Raw genomic sequence first — 16,161 nt, 5'->3', positions numbered from 1 at the left:
GCCTAGGCTGACTTTGATCTTGTAGTCTTCCTTTCCTGGCCTTTTAGTAGCTAGGGAAGGCAGGTCTGTGCTAACAGGTCCCACTCATTCTTTCAACTCAAACATACTTATCAAAGCATCTCTGTCAGTATGCAGCTTCCCAGAAAGTTTTGTAAACCAAGCTTTCTCCTAAACTATGAAGATGAATGTTTGCTCTGACCATTTGACTCCTGCAATGTAGACCTAAGGGCTAGTTGGGGCGTTAGGACTCTGAACAGTATTATGTCATCTAAGGGAAGAAATGACAATAGAAGCAGGCATCCAGCTTGGCCATGCTGAGCAATGAAGGTGGTTTTAAATAGTAAGCTAAAAAACGTGAACACATTTGAATCTGCATAGAGCAGGCATGAGAGGAGTGGTCAGAGGTGAAATGCAGGCCTACACTAGCTTTTTTATACAATACCCTGGGTGGATGATCCTGAATGGAGCTTTAGTATTCTCCAGAGAGGAAGAGATTCTCCCCTCAGGACCACAATTGCTTTGTATATTAAAACAATACACAAAACATCCTAAGCACCCATCCCCGTCTTAAGTCTTAATGCAGTTGTGAAACAATGAACTCTAGAGTCTAAATGCTGGAGAGTCTGTTGACTAACAGCTGCCAATACTTTACTAAAACATGAATTCTCATTTCCCTCTCCCAGGAAACCTTTTGTTGATCATACTTGTGAGTTATTTCGGAACAAAACTGCACAGACCTATCATGATTGGTGCTGGATGTGTGGTTATGGGCCTGGGGTGTTTCTTAATGTCATTACCTCATTTCCTCATGGGCAGGTGAGTATTCTAGTCCTTGATGATATTTTAGATTCAGCTTTAACCTACAAGAAATGAGGCTCAGAAATTCCGCTCTGAGAGGATCAGTGCTCCCCCAAAGTATAGAAGGCTAATTTGGAAATTAGGGGAAGTGGTCTCTAGTCAGCCAATATGACGTGTGATTCCTGTGGCTTTGGGGCCATTTAAGGACCCATCCAGCCTGTTTGTGAAGTCAGGACTTGATCTACTTCTTTCATGAAGTTGAGACACACAACTGGATTTTCTGAATCTGCTAAGTTTTGTGCTGAGTCTTTCCTCAGGACTACTTTGATACTTTGGTAACCAGGGGTCCACACTTTGACATTATTGTGAGTCACCAGGAAATAAATCAATGTCAAGGCCGATTTGTATTCTCATTTTTGCCGAAGTAACTTACACAGAAAATTGTAAACATGAAAGTATGGTCAGTTATTTCTTATTCTCATTCCTGGTTTCTAGGGACAGTTTTCAGTTCTTTTGTTTGTCTTCATGTCTTGTAAGTTTTTAATACTTAAATGTTAAATGATATACAGAATTTACTACTTATATTTGCATGACTATAAAATCTTACCCACATAAAATCATGCTGTTCTTTGTCATAGAACTCAATTTTTACATAGATTTAATATTTAGCACATGATATTTTTTTTTCGTTTGACTGGCTTTGTGTCTCTTGATATGGCACAAGTCCCTCATTGCCTTTTAGTGTGACATTTCCCAATACAGGCCGTGTGTTTCACTGTTGTCCTGGGGATGCCTCTTGCTGTTGTCCTCCATACTCTTCTGCCTCAGAACTGTAAACCTTTAGGTTAGCTCACTGCCATTTCGTTGGAATTCTCCATTGTTCTCTCTTTTATGAATTTGTTTTTCTTCCTTCCCTCCTCTTCCTCTTTCTCCTCTTTTTTTGTTATTTCTTTTCCTTTCTTTTGTTTTTAAGATCTTTTATCTATTTTATATGTATGGAAGTTTTACCTGTATGTATTTATGTGCTCTATCTGTATGTCTTATGGCACACAGAGATTAGAAAAGTGTGTAAGATTTCCTGGACTGGAGTTTTAGGTGATTGTTAGCTACCTTGTGGTTGCTGGAAAATGAACCCAGGTCCTCTTAAGAGCAACAAGTGCTTTTAACCACCTAGCTCTCTCTCTAGCCACCTTATGCACCATTTGCTTTTCTTTATGAGACAGTGTCTTGCTATGTATCACAGGTTTGTCTAGAATTTAATATGTGGCTAAGACTGGCCTTAAACTTGTGGTGATCCTGCTGTTCCAGTCTTCCAAGTGTTGCACTATAAGAACAAGCCGTAACAATGGCCTTGCTTTGTCTCTATCTTGCTCTTATTTATTCACTTCTTTGCTGTTTAAACTCCCAAACTTCATTCCTTAGAGAAAAAAATCTGTATGTTCTTTGAAGACATTGTCTCAAAGACTGTGGGGGTTAAAATTAGAATTAGTATTCTAAAGCCCATGACCAGTTTATCACTCTCATGACAGGCTTCCTTTTTAGTTCCACATTCTGAAATGGATAATTATTGGTATAAATCCCTTGACGCTTCAATCATGTGCCTTCAGTCAGGACATTTTATGAAACTTTTGTCTTTTTTTTCTCCTTTATACTGTATTCTTTCCTCACTCCCTTTTCCTTCTGCAGCTATTTGCGCAATGGAACCCTAAGTTTTATTCATATTTTGCCATCTTCACTTCTAACTTTATGTCTTCTCATCTCCTTGCTGCTTCCTGGGAGATTTTACTTTGTCATCCAGTCTCTAGAATGGGCTTGTCACTATTGTCATATTTATAAATTTTTGTTGTCAAAAAAAAAAAAAAATCTCTCCACCTCAAATATCTCTTCTGAGGGAACATCTTGTTATTTTCTCAAGAATTCAGTGTCTCTTCCTGTGTGACTCTTTCTATCTCTCTTCATTGTCTCTGTCTCCTTTAAGTGTAGCTTTCATTTCTCTGATTTTACTGCAATAGAGTTTTCTTTATGATTATCTTGGTTGTTTATTCCTATCTAAAAGGCAATAACAACAGAAAGCTAACAGAATTCTGTATACATATTTAGACTTGGTTAATGGGAGTCGTTTTTGTCTCCCGTAGCATGAGTCAATACATGGTTGAAGTAGACTGGCTAATTTTTAGCTGTTTGGGAAACGTGTGTAACCTACGACTTTAGGCAGGAACTCTCTACCCTTGAAAAGTGGTAGAAACTTGGCTACAAGCCAGAAAAGGAATGGGAATATCATCTTTTAGTGTGTAAAGTTTTTAAAAATGGAAACTGCCATTTCAGACCTTCCTTTGGGGCCTCTGTGTCCTCAGTTTCCCTGTTTGGAGCCTCTTGTACCTGTGAGCATATCCACTTGAAGAGAAGAAAGACAAGCCTGAGGATCACTTTAGACTTTGCCTTGTGTGCCCAGCTGGGCCCTGCATCGGGAGTCTCTTTATGCAGCTTCCAGGGAGGCCTGGAACATATCCTGTTGTTTCCACAGCATGATGGTTATGGTTACATTACTTTTGAGTCAATGCCATTTTCCATATCCACGTCCCAGTCTCAAATTTTGAGCTAAAGTTGACTATATGTTATACTTTCAATCTCTCATTTAAATTTTTAAAATTACTTTTAGCTTTGTCCCTTAGGTGGAATCTAAGTTGTCAGGTTTGAATACAAGCATCTTTAACCACAGAGGCATCTGGTATCTCACAAGACTCTTTTTTTTTTTTTTTTTTTTTTTTTTTTTAACAGTCTCATGTAGCTCAGGGTAGCCTCAAACTCACTTTGTAGTTCAGGCTTTGCATTCATTTCTGATCCTCTTGCCTGCTGAGTGCTGGGATTGCAGATGCTCCCCAGCAGGTCTCATTTTACTGGGTGCTCAGAGTGCACAGGACCAAACCCAGGAGTGGTGCCTGCCTGCCAAACACCAATGAGGAGCTAAGTTACGTCTCCATATCTGAATTCTTCATATTTGTGGAAATAGACTTTCCCTCTTTTTGGTCTGAAATATTTTCTATCATTTTTTTTCATTTTGGGGAATAAATGGACTTTAAATGAATCATTCTATTTTAAGTGACTAATGGACCAAATGAAGGGTGTTTTATCTTCTCCAGTGTTTTTAAAGGGAACTGAAAGTTACTAGGTGGAATTTTAAAAGTATATTTTACCTTCTGTTCTATTCAAGTCAATATCAAGAAATATTTGACTATTATTGTGTTTTTCTACCTTCTTCCAAAGGTGATAATTCTTTGAATCTGTCCTAGTCTCTTGAGATCATGAGTAGAGAGACACAGACTCTTGTCCACAGTTCACTGGCTAACTCCGTGTGGATCTCCAGCTAATTGTTTTAAGGGAAAGTTATTTTGATTTTTTTATGCTGTATTGTGAAGCACAGAAATTAAAATGTTGGCAAGTATAGTTCTCTACTCACACAGAATTCAGTCTTAGAAATAAATCCAGCATCCTCTTTGATGGAGAAAGACTTAGATGGACACATTTTCCTCTATGTTTGTATTCTGTCATTTTCTTTCTAGGACAATGATCCTGGTGATTTGCTTAAGATTAATGATCATATTTTATTAGCACTTTTGGTCTCATGACACTGTGTTGTCAGGTGATGGATTTTGTCACCTGTCATTATGATGTGTATATTTTTCTTCTGTTGAAGTCATTGAAAAACATGGAAGATTATTTGAATTCACAGAAAGGAACAATAGAGTTACAGCTCAGAGAGAGCCCAGGGCAGGTGCCTTGTTTTGTATTGTTTATATCTCTCTAAAGATTTTGTCTCCTTAATTCTACTTTATTGTGTCTCTCTTTTCTTGCTTTTGTTTTTAACACCAATTATTCCTAGGAAATAATCATATAGAAACCACAGAAAGTTGATGTTAGAGAATCTGAAAGTTTACTTTCATGTAGAGACTTGAGAGCCAAATGTATGGGCATATTTTTGGTGATTATCAGTCTCTTTTGATAATACTGATTACTTAGTTTTCATTTTTAATTTTTTTGGGGGTTAGGGAGAAGTCTTTCATGAATCCCAGGCTGCCCTCCAACTTGCTATGTAGCTGAGGGTGGCTTTGAACTTCTGATTCTCTCATCCCCACCTTTTAAATGCTTCAGTAACAGTCATGAACCACTACACACAGTTCATGCAGTTCTGGAGTTTAAACCAAGAGCTACATGTCCAGTCTGATGATAAAGATCCTCCCCTGCCCCCCACCTTTCTTCATCATCAAGATTATCTATCTATCTATCTATCTATCTATCTATCTATCTATCTATTGTCTACCTGTGTATCTGTATGTATGTGTTTGTGTTTATGTCTTTGCATATATGTATAAATGTATGTGTGTATGTATGTACATATGTGTGTGTGTGTGTACATGTGTAAATTAGTGGACAACTTTATGCAGTCATTCTTCCCCTTATACTTCCATGAGGGTTTCAGACTGAACTCAGGCCATCAGTCTTGTATAGCAAGTGTTTTACCTGCTGCATCATTTCAGTTGTCCCACCTTAGGATTCATGATGATTTACTGCCTGCTCTGGAAATGTCTTCACTGGCTCTCGACCCCCTGCTTTCAGGGAATCAGGATTCAGTATTCTGCAGATGCTCTCCTTGCACTCAACTCCTCACAGTGAATGTTTCCTGTGTCCACACAGATACGAATATGAAACAACGATTTCACCTACAAGCAACTTGTCCTCAAACAGCTTCTTGTGTGTGGAAAACAGATCCCAGACCTTAAAGCCAACGCAAGACCCAGCAGGTTGACTCCTGCTTCTCATTGCTTTCTGCTCAGACACTTGGCCATAGAATGAAGGGCTTTAATAGGACACTGGGTTTAGTAGATATTTAAGACAAAAGAACAAATTTTATTTCCTTCTTCAGAGAAGGGAGATGTCTAATAACCTAGAATACGTTCCCTCTTTAGTTTGAATATATGTATTAAGAATCCTTAGTTTCTTAGGAAACATTGTAGAATTAGTCTTCCGAGGAAAAATAACTTAGAAGGATACATTTAGACATATCATATGGTCTATGTGATTAGTCTATTTGGTTTTCTGTTGCTGTAGTAGAACACTGACTAAAAGCAACTCAGGGAGGAAAGGGTTTATATAGCTTACCAATTATAGTCCACCATAGGAGAAGCCAAGCCAAGGCAGACAAAAGCAGTAGCCATGGAGGATTGCTGCATTTTGTCTTGCTTCTCTGGCTTGCTCAGCTATGTCTATTATGCAGCTTAGGTCCACCTGCCCAGGGGTGGTACCTCCCACAGGAGTCTATGCCATCTCACACCACTTAGCCAAGAAAAAAAATGCATCATGGATATGCCCACAGGCCAATATGATGGAGGCAATTCCTCAACTGAGATTTCTTCTTCTTGGATGTCTAAATTTGTATCAACTTGACAAAAGCTATTCATCACAGCGATTATACAAGTAGAAAATACAGCCAGAAAGAAGCTTCCCTAGATCTGGGTTGTGTAGCATGGGATAGTGAGCATCTATGTTACCGTTCAAAATTCTTTCATTACCCAGGAATTTGCCTTTGAATCTCCTTTCCTTCTTTAAAGCCTATTCATATGTTGTATTAGTTACTTTTATATTACTATTATTAAAATCCAAGGGAATAACTCAAGGGAGGAAATCTTTGTTTTCTCTCACAGTTTTAGAGGGTCACTTGGCCCCATGTTTATGGACAGAACATCATAGTGGCATGAGCGTTGGTTGATACTGGTCCTCACTTCTTGATGGGCAGGAAGAATAGCAAACAAGATGCAGAAAGTGATGAGATATAATCTCTGTGAACATGCGATCCTCATAGCCAACTTCTTCCAAATAGGCACAACTCTTACCTTTCAGTACTGTTCAATAATGTAAGTCTCATGACTGTATCAACAAATTAGTCCACTGATTATGTCAGAGCCATAATGGCCTGTATCTGGACATGCCCTCACAGACACATTTACATGCAGTAAATGTACTGCATGTATTAGTCGTTTCTCTTTTACTCTGATAGACTCCATGATGAAAGAAATTTATAAAGGAAAAGTTCTTTGTGTTTATAGTTATAGATCAGCAGTTCTCAACCTTTCTAATTCTGGAACCCTTTAATAAGCTCCTCATGTTGTGGTGACACAAACCATAAACATATTTTTGTTTTTACATTATAACTGTAATTTTGTTACTATTATGAATCATAGTGTGACTATCTGATATTTCTGATGGTCTTAGTTGACATACTAAATTTCTAGAGGGATGGGAAGCAATCATACCAGGGATGCATGGTAGTAAGTGCAGGAAGCTTGGGGCTCACATCACAGCTATCAGCATAGGAGAGAGATAGAGAAATCTGGAAGTGAAGTGAGGCTTCTAGCTCTTGAAGCCTGTCTCCAGTGGCATTCTTTCTAAACGTTCCCAAACAGCACCACCAACTGGAGACTAAGAATTTAATACCAGAGCCTATGGGGGGCATTTGCACTCAAACTACCACAGTATTCATACAGAGGGCCTGCTTTGGTTCTAGCACTGAAATCAGGGTTGCTCATAAGCACATCTAAGTCCAGTCCTGGGGAATTGGGTGCCCTCTTCTGGCCCTCTTGGGTACTTGCACACATGTGATGCACATATACTCAGGAAGGTGCACACATTTGCATATAGATTTTACAAAGTGTTTTTGAAGTTACATATGGTAAAAGACTCAACAGATTTCCTAAATACTTAGTCTAGAGCTGACTCAGCAGAATCACCTCAGGCTACAATGTCTCCATTTTATGCTGGATTCATGCCATAGAAATTGCAGTAGTTTCTGTGACTTAGGCTGTCACTGTCCTCAGGAAATCTGTGGAGATCAGAAATACTTGCGAGTCAAGGAGCAGCCATGTCTGAAGCTCTGAGCCACAGAAGCCTCAGAAGCACAGCAACGTGAATCAGTGGCATATGCTAGCATCTCACCTCCTGATTAGACAGTAACCTCCATGCTAGCTTTTGCCTCTCTTGATCTGATTTTTGAAAAGCCCCCTTACACATCTTTCATTGCAGTTCATGAATTAAGATTCTCCCCAAGTGGAGAGCTCCAGAAAAGCACTTGATCCTTTTAGTATCTGATACTTCCTGCTTTACCTGAGAAGAGGGTTCAGCATCTCCCTGTGATCTCCAGACAGAAACCATCTTGTTTATCAAAGATAAGAATCTGAATACCTAGAGATAGAAACTGATTTTATAATACTAGGAAAGGATAAGAGTTAGACCTCCTGGCCCAGTTGTAGTTAAGACATATATGAGCAATGCTGACCAGTTGAAGGGAGAGGGTACATTGTCCTTCACCTCCCTGAAAACATGATGTCACAGCTTCATTTAGCTGTGACAGTTCATTTGGCTTTGAAAGAACTTGGGAGGTACATGCAAATCTTCAAAGATTTCTCCTTTCACCTTTCAATTCTCTTTGGCTTAGTTTTGTTATTCCACCAATCACCTGCTACTCTAACTGTTGGGATTATTTGGTTGGTTTTAAATAATGGACTCTATATAAAAATATATGTTTACTAGGCATTTAAATTCTTTAATTTGAACAAAGTAATTGAGGCTGCAGGGAATTCAAACTTCCATTAAACCTTGGTCTGTGTTGTGTAAATACAACATGAATTGCTACACACACACACATACACACAGACACAGACACACAGACACAGACACACACACACCTACTCACACACACACTTGCTTATTTTTCCTTCCTCAGAGTTGTGAAGGAATGAGGCAGTGCACATATTAACTAACTGGGTTCCCTGGCTGGTAGAAAACAGTCCCTGGAGGTGAAGAAAAGTCTTTGTTTTTACTGTTGGCCTATTCCGATGGTGTAAATACTTTCAACCAATATGTTGCCACTAAACACTGAACAGGGAAGGGGTATCTATCTTTAGAGTCCTGTCTTCCACCTGAGTGGGAATTGGGTCCACCATAGCACTTACACTCCATTGGTTAGAATTCTTTCAAATTGAACCATAAGAGTGACTCATTGAGTCACAACTAGCAAAGTAATGTAAGTCACTGAATGGTCATGGGCTTGTAACTTGTGAAACATTTGCAGAAAAATTTAAACTGTCAATAACAGTTTAAATACTGTCAAAATACACATGTATTTTTCTTTTGTTTTAATGTAGAGTGTGTAAGAGAAATGAAATCACTAATGTGGATATATGTACTGGTAGGAAACATTATACGTGGAATTGGGGAAACTCCCATCATGCCCTTGGGTATTTCTTACATAGAAGACTTTGCCAAATCTGAAAACTCTCCTTTATACATTGGTAAGTTTGAAAAATCAGCCTTGGGATCATTTTTAGGAAAGCAAGTTTTTGGAGTATAAAAATTGATTATTGATTTGGATGTTTTATGGTTTCTAGAGGGTGGGCAGAGTGCTACGGTTCTGTAGGTCATGAGATTGTTCAATGGATTGATTAGACAAGACCTTCATCCAGCTACTTCTCACTGTTGGAGAGCCTCAGATCTGCTGACCCTAGAGTCCTCTGATGCCACCACACTGTCTCTAAACTATTAACAGATTCTCCAATATTTCCTGGAAAATGTTCTTAGATTCATTTGTTTTTTTTTTCCTATTTTTAATGCTCTTAGATGTTTACCTATAAGTTATTGCAATTTCACTATTGCCCATTTTGTGTCTGTAATATTTTAAAATATAATTTTACGATTTTACTTTCTCCCTTTCTCTCTCTCTCTCTCTCTCTCTCTCTCTCTCTCTCTCTCTCTCTCTCTCTCTCTCTGTGTGTGTGTGTGTGTTTTACTTGCATGCCAGTGTGGTGGTCAGAAGACAATTCTTGGGTGTTGGCCCAGGGATTGAACTGTTGTTTTGGGTTCATGTTTGGTGGACACATGCCTTTTTCTGCTGAGCCATCTGACTGTCCCTGCTGTGTTTTTTCTTGTCATGTTCTCATAAACATTCTGTGCAGTCACCAAAGGCAGCACTGATGTGGATGCCAGGAAGTGCATGCTGACAGGAGCCTAATATAGCTGTCTCCTTAGAGGCTCTGCCAGAGCCTGACATATACAGAGGTGGATACTTGCAACTAACCATTGAACACAGGGTTTTAAATGGAGGAGTAAGAGAGAAAACTGAAGGAGCTGAAGGGGTTTGTAGCCCCATGGGGAGAGCAACCAACCAACCAACCAACCAGAGCTTCCAGAGTCAAAACCACCAGCCTGGGAGCACCTAGGGAGGGACCCATAGCTCCAGATGTATATGTAAGGGAGGATGGCTTTGTTGGGCATAGGTGGAAGAGGAGATCCTTGGTCCTGTGAATGCTGAATGGCCCAGTGTGGGGGAATTCGAGGGTGGGGAGGTGGGAATGGGTGGCTGGCTGGGGACACACACTTATAGAAGCAGAAGATGGGGGGATGGGATAAGGAGCTTTGGGGGGAATGGGGAAAGAAGATGACATCTGAAATGTAAATAAATAAAATATCCAATAAAAAAGTGAAAAAAAAAAACCATTCTAACAGAGTAAGCCTTATCGAACACTGTTTTGATCATGTCTTGTCTATCATGTTCACCATACCAACTGATTTCTTATTGACCAGCTTCACTTTTACTGCTGGGATTCTGTACTCTGCTTCTCTATGAAGTTAATGGTACAGTTTTCCTCTTTATAATCTCTCAGTCTATGCATCTCCCAAGCAAGAGCCAACTTAGTGGCCACCTTCTCATGTTGCCTCCTAAATGATCTTGGTTTATTATGAATAATTTGTGTATGTTCTTGAGTAAATCCATGAACTTTGGATGTTTAGTGGTTTTCAGGGTGTGGGCAGTGTGCTACTGCTCTGTAGATCATGAGACTGTTCAGTTTATAAGTGGATTATACATCCATAACTTTGTATATAGAGAAATTTTGATTAATATAGACCTAGTTAATAAAAACAAACAAACAAACAAACAAACAAACAAAAAACCAAAGGGGCTGGAAGAAGATAAGAGTATATTTAGGATTAATTACAAAAAATTAAATTAAAAATAGCATTTGTCTCTTTTTAGAGACTTTTTAATTTAGCAATATTTTTGTAGTGTTAATCTAGTCATTCTGTTCAGATTCCTTTACCAATATCTAAGGAAAAAAAAAAGAATCTTTTTCCTGCAATAAATTTTAAAAATATGAATTTCTTTATCAAAACTATATAAATTATAAACATAAATGTATAAAATAATTAAATATCATAACTATAAGTATATAAAATATTATAACCATATTAAGGTGAATAACATACATAATTCATATGTCTATTATTTAGTACATAAGTAGTTCATTTTCATAATTGATCTGTATAATTACATAAATGCTATAAATGTATGAATAATATAATCAACTAACTAAAAATTAGAAACTTAGGCTGCAATTTTATATATGGTTCTGTAGCTGAAGAGATATAGAAGTCAAATGTAAACACTGAGAGCTATCTATGTGGACAATAAGTTAAATCAAGAAGAAATGGGGTTGTCTTGTGAAGACACATATGTCCTAAGAATCTATAGGTCCACACACTGGGGGGATTCTTCTACTTAGTGTGTCGAGTGAGAGAAAGAAAAGCCAACAGGGCTATCCATGGGAGCAGAGTGAACAATGCATGTACAGTTTGGAGAAGGTGTTAGGAGGAAGCAGATAGAAGAGGAGTTGGCCAACACTATCAAGTGAGTCAAAAGTATAAATATCAAAAGTGGACAGGAGCCAAGGCAATTGCAATGCACAGGGCTCCTGCAAGGAGCTAGAAGCTGTGAATGAGTTGAGTCTCTCTGATACCTTCAGACTTGGGGTATCCCATGCCAGGCTGCTGCTGCTATTCCTCAACAGTCATGTGTGGCTCAGTGAGAGAATGAGAGATGCCACTGCCAAGCTGGGTACATCCTTTCTCAGGAAGGAAGTCCCAAGAGAGGAGCTTTCATGAGGACGCACTACAAGAAATTCATTACAACACACACTGCTTTGGAAACTGTTCTAATTTCATTTCTGTTTCTGAGAGAAAATCTAACTTTGAAGAGAGAGGGGTTCATTTGGAGAAAGAGGTTCATCTGGCTTACAGTTCCACCACAACTAAGTCACAGTAGCAGAAGCTGAAGCAGCTGGTCACACTCACAAGAGCAGAGAGTGAATGTGTATACACTGTGTCTTTGCTTACATGGTTGTGCTCAGCTGTTTCTCCACTCTTACATAGTTCAGAACTCACTGCCTAGCAAATAGTGTTGCACACAGTGGGATTGGTCTTCTTACATCAATTAAGATAATTTTCTACTGACATGTCCACAGGTAAACCCACTGTAGGCATTACTTTATTAAGATGCTCCTCCCAGGTAATTCTAGGTTATGTCAAGTTGAAAATGTAAGGTAGCCATCACAGAGACCCTCTGAAAACATGGCTATGGAAGCATCAGATGACCTTGCTTACATCATTGCTTTGATGGGACAGCCTGTGATAGTACGGCCTTTGCCTTTAATTCAGCATAAAAGAGAATTTGGAAGGTGGCTTTAAGTAATGGCTTCTCTGTCAGTCAACTTTCTTACCTTTAATAAATGCCAGAGATGACATTTTATAAGAACAAATATTAATTTGGCTGACAGCTTGGAAGTATATGATCTATGTTGCTAAACTATGTGTTTTTGGAGGCCTGTCATGAGATTATGGTGGAAGGATTGGTGGAGGAAAAACACACTTGTGACTGGGAAGTAAATGAAGGGATATGGTTCTACTCTACATGATCTAAAGACCAACCATGTTGCCCTGCACAGGAAGGGTTCCATTAGATTCTAGTGGTGTCCCCCTGGGAAACAAGTCTGTAACAGAGGGGGTCTGGGGAACATTCCATATTGAAACAATGGGAGCTTCTTTCTCAATATTTATAAAAAAAAACAATGTAGGTGTATATAACTCACATATGTACATGTAACATATATATGTGCATGCTATATACATACTAAACTTCATTTCTTTATATGTATAAATATATATCTGAGGTAGTAACATATGTAGCTCATTGAAGACTATAAATAATTCAATTTCAAGGCTTTCTTATGCACGCAAAATGTGTGGTTATGTAACATCCTGTGTTTGTTTGCTTCCAGGGATTTTAGAAACAGGAAAGGTGTTTGGCCCAATAATTGGACTTTTGTTGGGATCCTTCTGTGCAAGAATTTATGTGGACACAGGATCTGTGAATATAGGTAACACAGTGCATTTTATTTCTAACAGCCGGTTTCTAGAGTCTGGGAGAATGCTCAGGAATGCTATACCTCTGCCTCTTTTGATCCTTAGATAGGTAAATTATCACCACTTACAGATGGCAGACCCAAGGGGGCCAGGGGTAAGGGTAAATTGCCTCATTCTGATTTAAAATCCACTATTCTCCCACCATATCTCAGGCACAGTTTAGTTTAAAGTTTATTTCCATTGTTTTTTTTTTCCCCAATGAGTCAATCACTATGGCTAATAAAACAGATCTTTCAGTGATGTGATAAGCCCCAATTTATAAATGTTTCATATGACAAATGGATTATTTACTGCTGCAAAATATATTACCAGATACTGCTAGATAAAATTATTTTTATTGAATACACAAAATAAAAAAATTATTGGATAACATATTTTATGCGATTGTATTTATATATGTATATGTTTATGGTTGTGCGTGTGTTTGTCTGTGTTTAGGTATATTAGTATGTACTGTGATTGTGGGTATGTGCTGAAGTCAGAAGAGGGTATTAGATCTCCCAAAAACAGAGTTACAGGAAGGTGCAAATTTTTATGTGGGTGCTGTGAATAGAACTAGGGACCTCTGCAGGAGCAACAGTAATTCTTAGCCACTGAAATGTCCTTTCAGCCCCATTCTTCAACCACTGTGGTGTTTCGATACGTCAGGTTAAAGCTGTCTCCGTAAACATGCCTCAAATCTTGTTTCTGTCGTTTGAAATGCACTTTTAACTCTTATGCCACGTAGCACTCTTTTCTTCTTACTTAACTTTAACTTCACCCAATTGATTAATGTCACACAATTTTCCTAAAGGTCTAAATTAGACCCCAGTGGGGTGTCAGAGGCCAATAATCTCAGCATTTAAGAAGCAGAGACAGAGGATCACAAGCTCAAGTTCCAAGAACAAGAATCAGAACAAGTTGTGAATAGTTTACAAATAATATACAAAGTTTATGCTCAGATGAAATTGTGAATCTCAATGACTTTTTACAGTTTACACAGAATGAATAATGCAAGTTAATGCAATATCTATATTTCTTTACAGATGACCTGACCATAACTCCCACTGATACACGCTGGGTCGGTGCTTGGTGGATCGGCTTTTTGATCTGTGCAGGAGTGAATATCCTGGCCAGCATCCCCTTTTTCTTCTTTCCAAAGACACTCCCAAAGGAAGGATTAGAGGATATTGTGGATGAAACTAAAAATGACAAAGAAGAGCAACAGAAAGAAAAAGCCAAAGAGGAACAACAAGGGATCACTAAAGGCAAACATGAAAACTTTAAACTCTATTTAGTTTAAGATGGGTCTGTGGTCAGTGGTCACTTGTCATGTGCTGAGTTGAGATAGTTTGTCACTAATCATCACTCCTCAGTTGTGCTAAATGTCTTCCACAGTCACCACTCAGAAACAACTGACACGATAGGGAACCTGACTTAAATGACTTATCTTAGATTAGACTCTATTAAAAGTTCAAGTCAGTCTGAACACTCAATGAGCAAATATATTTTCCTATCTTTTAAAGCTTATTTTACAGAAATATTACTCCAAGTTAAAAACATGAATAGCCAGAAATTCAAGATAAAGAGAAAGATAAAAATCAGTTTGATAAGGAAAATGTTTAGCTGTGAGCATCCTTGAAGTCAAGGGTGAAAGGGAAAACATGATAGGTGACATAAACCTCTATATTTGAAGGTGTGTGGTAGTTTACAGGACAATTGTTCCTTTAGGACAGACTGTTTTACAACAAGCAGGAATGTTCCTACGCAACAATGCAGAGTAGAGATTTGAGCTGTTTAAAATTATCACTAGGTGATTTTAAGGCATGGCCTGTTGTGAAGTGCTGGTAAGATGCTGTGGTTGTCTGGGCAGCAGTATGATTCCTGCAGCCTTCCTAAGCTGTTAGTTTATCCATTCTTACACCACAGTGATAGCATCAATGTTTATACTTAACTTTCATCAAAGTGAGTCTCTTGCAGATTCCAGAGAACACACTACTCACTCTCTGGTGTATGAAGGATATGAGTAGAAATAAAGGAGAGAAAAAGAAATAAAAGTATGGTCACAGACTTGAATCTACGTCTTTATAGTTTTGCATGCTTGCACAATTGTGTTCTGGTTCATGTATAGCCCATTATGTCACTAACTTCAAAGTGACTAAAGCAATGATATAGAACCTCAAAGGGGTAAAGATCTATCAAATGCATTTGTCTCATAGTACAGACTCTGTAAGATGATTTTAGGAAAACACTGGACGTGAAATGCAAGGCCAAATGAGCTCTTTTGTTTTAGACTTCTTGCCATTCATGAAGAGCCTCTCCTGCAATCCGATTTACATGCTTCTCATCCTTACAAGCGTGCTCCAGATAAATGCATTTATCAATATGTTTACCTTCTTGCCCAAATACCTGGAACAGCAATATGGAAAGTCGACTGCAGAGGTAGTCCTTCTCATAGGTATGTACTCTCAGTATTCCCTTCATAGAACTCCTCCCTCCCAAAATAGCATGGTAAACACTAGACCCAAGGGCATGATAAACAATAAGATGATGGGACTGGGTGATGAAAAGATTGAAATCCGTTAGGATATTCATGTAAATTTCTTCTTTGAAGTCTGCAGGGAAATCAAGAAAGGATAGGGAAAGGAAGTGATCAGAAATATCCTCCCTGATCTCTCTTCAAGCAGAATGGGAAACCATCATAGTTACTGAAATCTTGGGTGAAGCTTGTATCAGTTAATTTTCAGACAGGCAACATGTTAATTCAAAGAGGAATGGAGAGTTAACTCATTGGGCTTCTGTATGTTACTTGCACACTGTACATCTGGGCTTCTGTTCTTGCTCTCCATATTACTTCTAATTCAGTTGCTCAGACCCCGTTAGTCTGATGAGTCTGTATAGCCACACTTTCTTTTTCTTGTTAGTATACTAATTCCAGGGATCTTCCTTTACTCTTGAAGACTGAGGATTACAGGCTGGGCACATCTACGTTATCTAGAATTCTCTGAAAGTCCAAGTCCCAGTCCTCACCCTCAAATGTATAAAATTAAATGCAGTGGTGTGGAGTTGCAAAGGATGGTT

At 38.5% G+C, this 16,161-nt stretch overlaps 1 protein-coding gene across 7 annotated transcripts in view; it reads left to right on the top strand.

Annotated features, from left to right (window-relative positions):
- Positions 1-16,161, top strand: part of LOC117715809 (solute carrier organic anion transporter family member 1A5) — a 69,761-nt gene that overhangs the window by 40,037 nt on the left and 13,563 nt on the right. For 3 of the 7 annotated variants that reach the window (XM_076940784.1, XM_034512651.2, XM_034512652.2), the window contains 6 exons: positions 684-816; positions 5,491-5,597; positions 8,994-9,140; positions 12,957-13,055; positions 14,127-14,348; positions 15,374-15,538. In XM_076940784.1, the coding sequence (XP_076796899.1) occupies positions 684-816; positions 5,491-5,597; positions 8,994-9,140; positions 12,957-13,055; positions 14,127-14,348; positions 15,374-15,538 (873 nt within the window). The remainder of the gene's footprint in view (positions 1-683; positions 817-5,490; positions 5,598-8,993; positions 9,141-12,956; positions 13,056-14,126; positions 14,349-15,373; positions 15,539-16,161) is intronic. The other 4 variants (XM_076940787.1, XM_076940786.1, XM_076940788.1 and 1 more) reach the window with 2 other exon arrangements.

This window comes from Arvicanthis niloticus, chromosome 9 (assembly GCF_011762505.2).
Source record: "Arvicanthis niloticus isolate mArvNil1 chromosome 9, mArvNil1.pat.X, whole genome shotgun sequence".
NCBI lineage: Eukaryota > Metazoa > Chordata > Mammalia > Rodentia > Muridae > Arvicanthis > Arvicanthis niloticus.
Note: the sequence above shows the minus strand (reverse complement) of the source record. Positions and strands in the feature narration are given on the sequence as shown.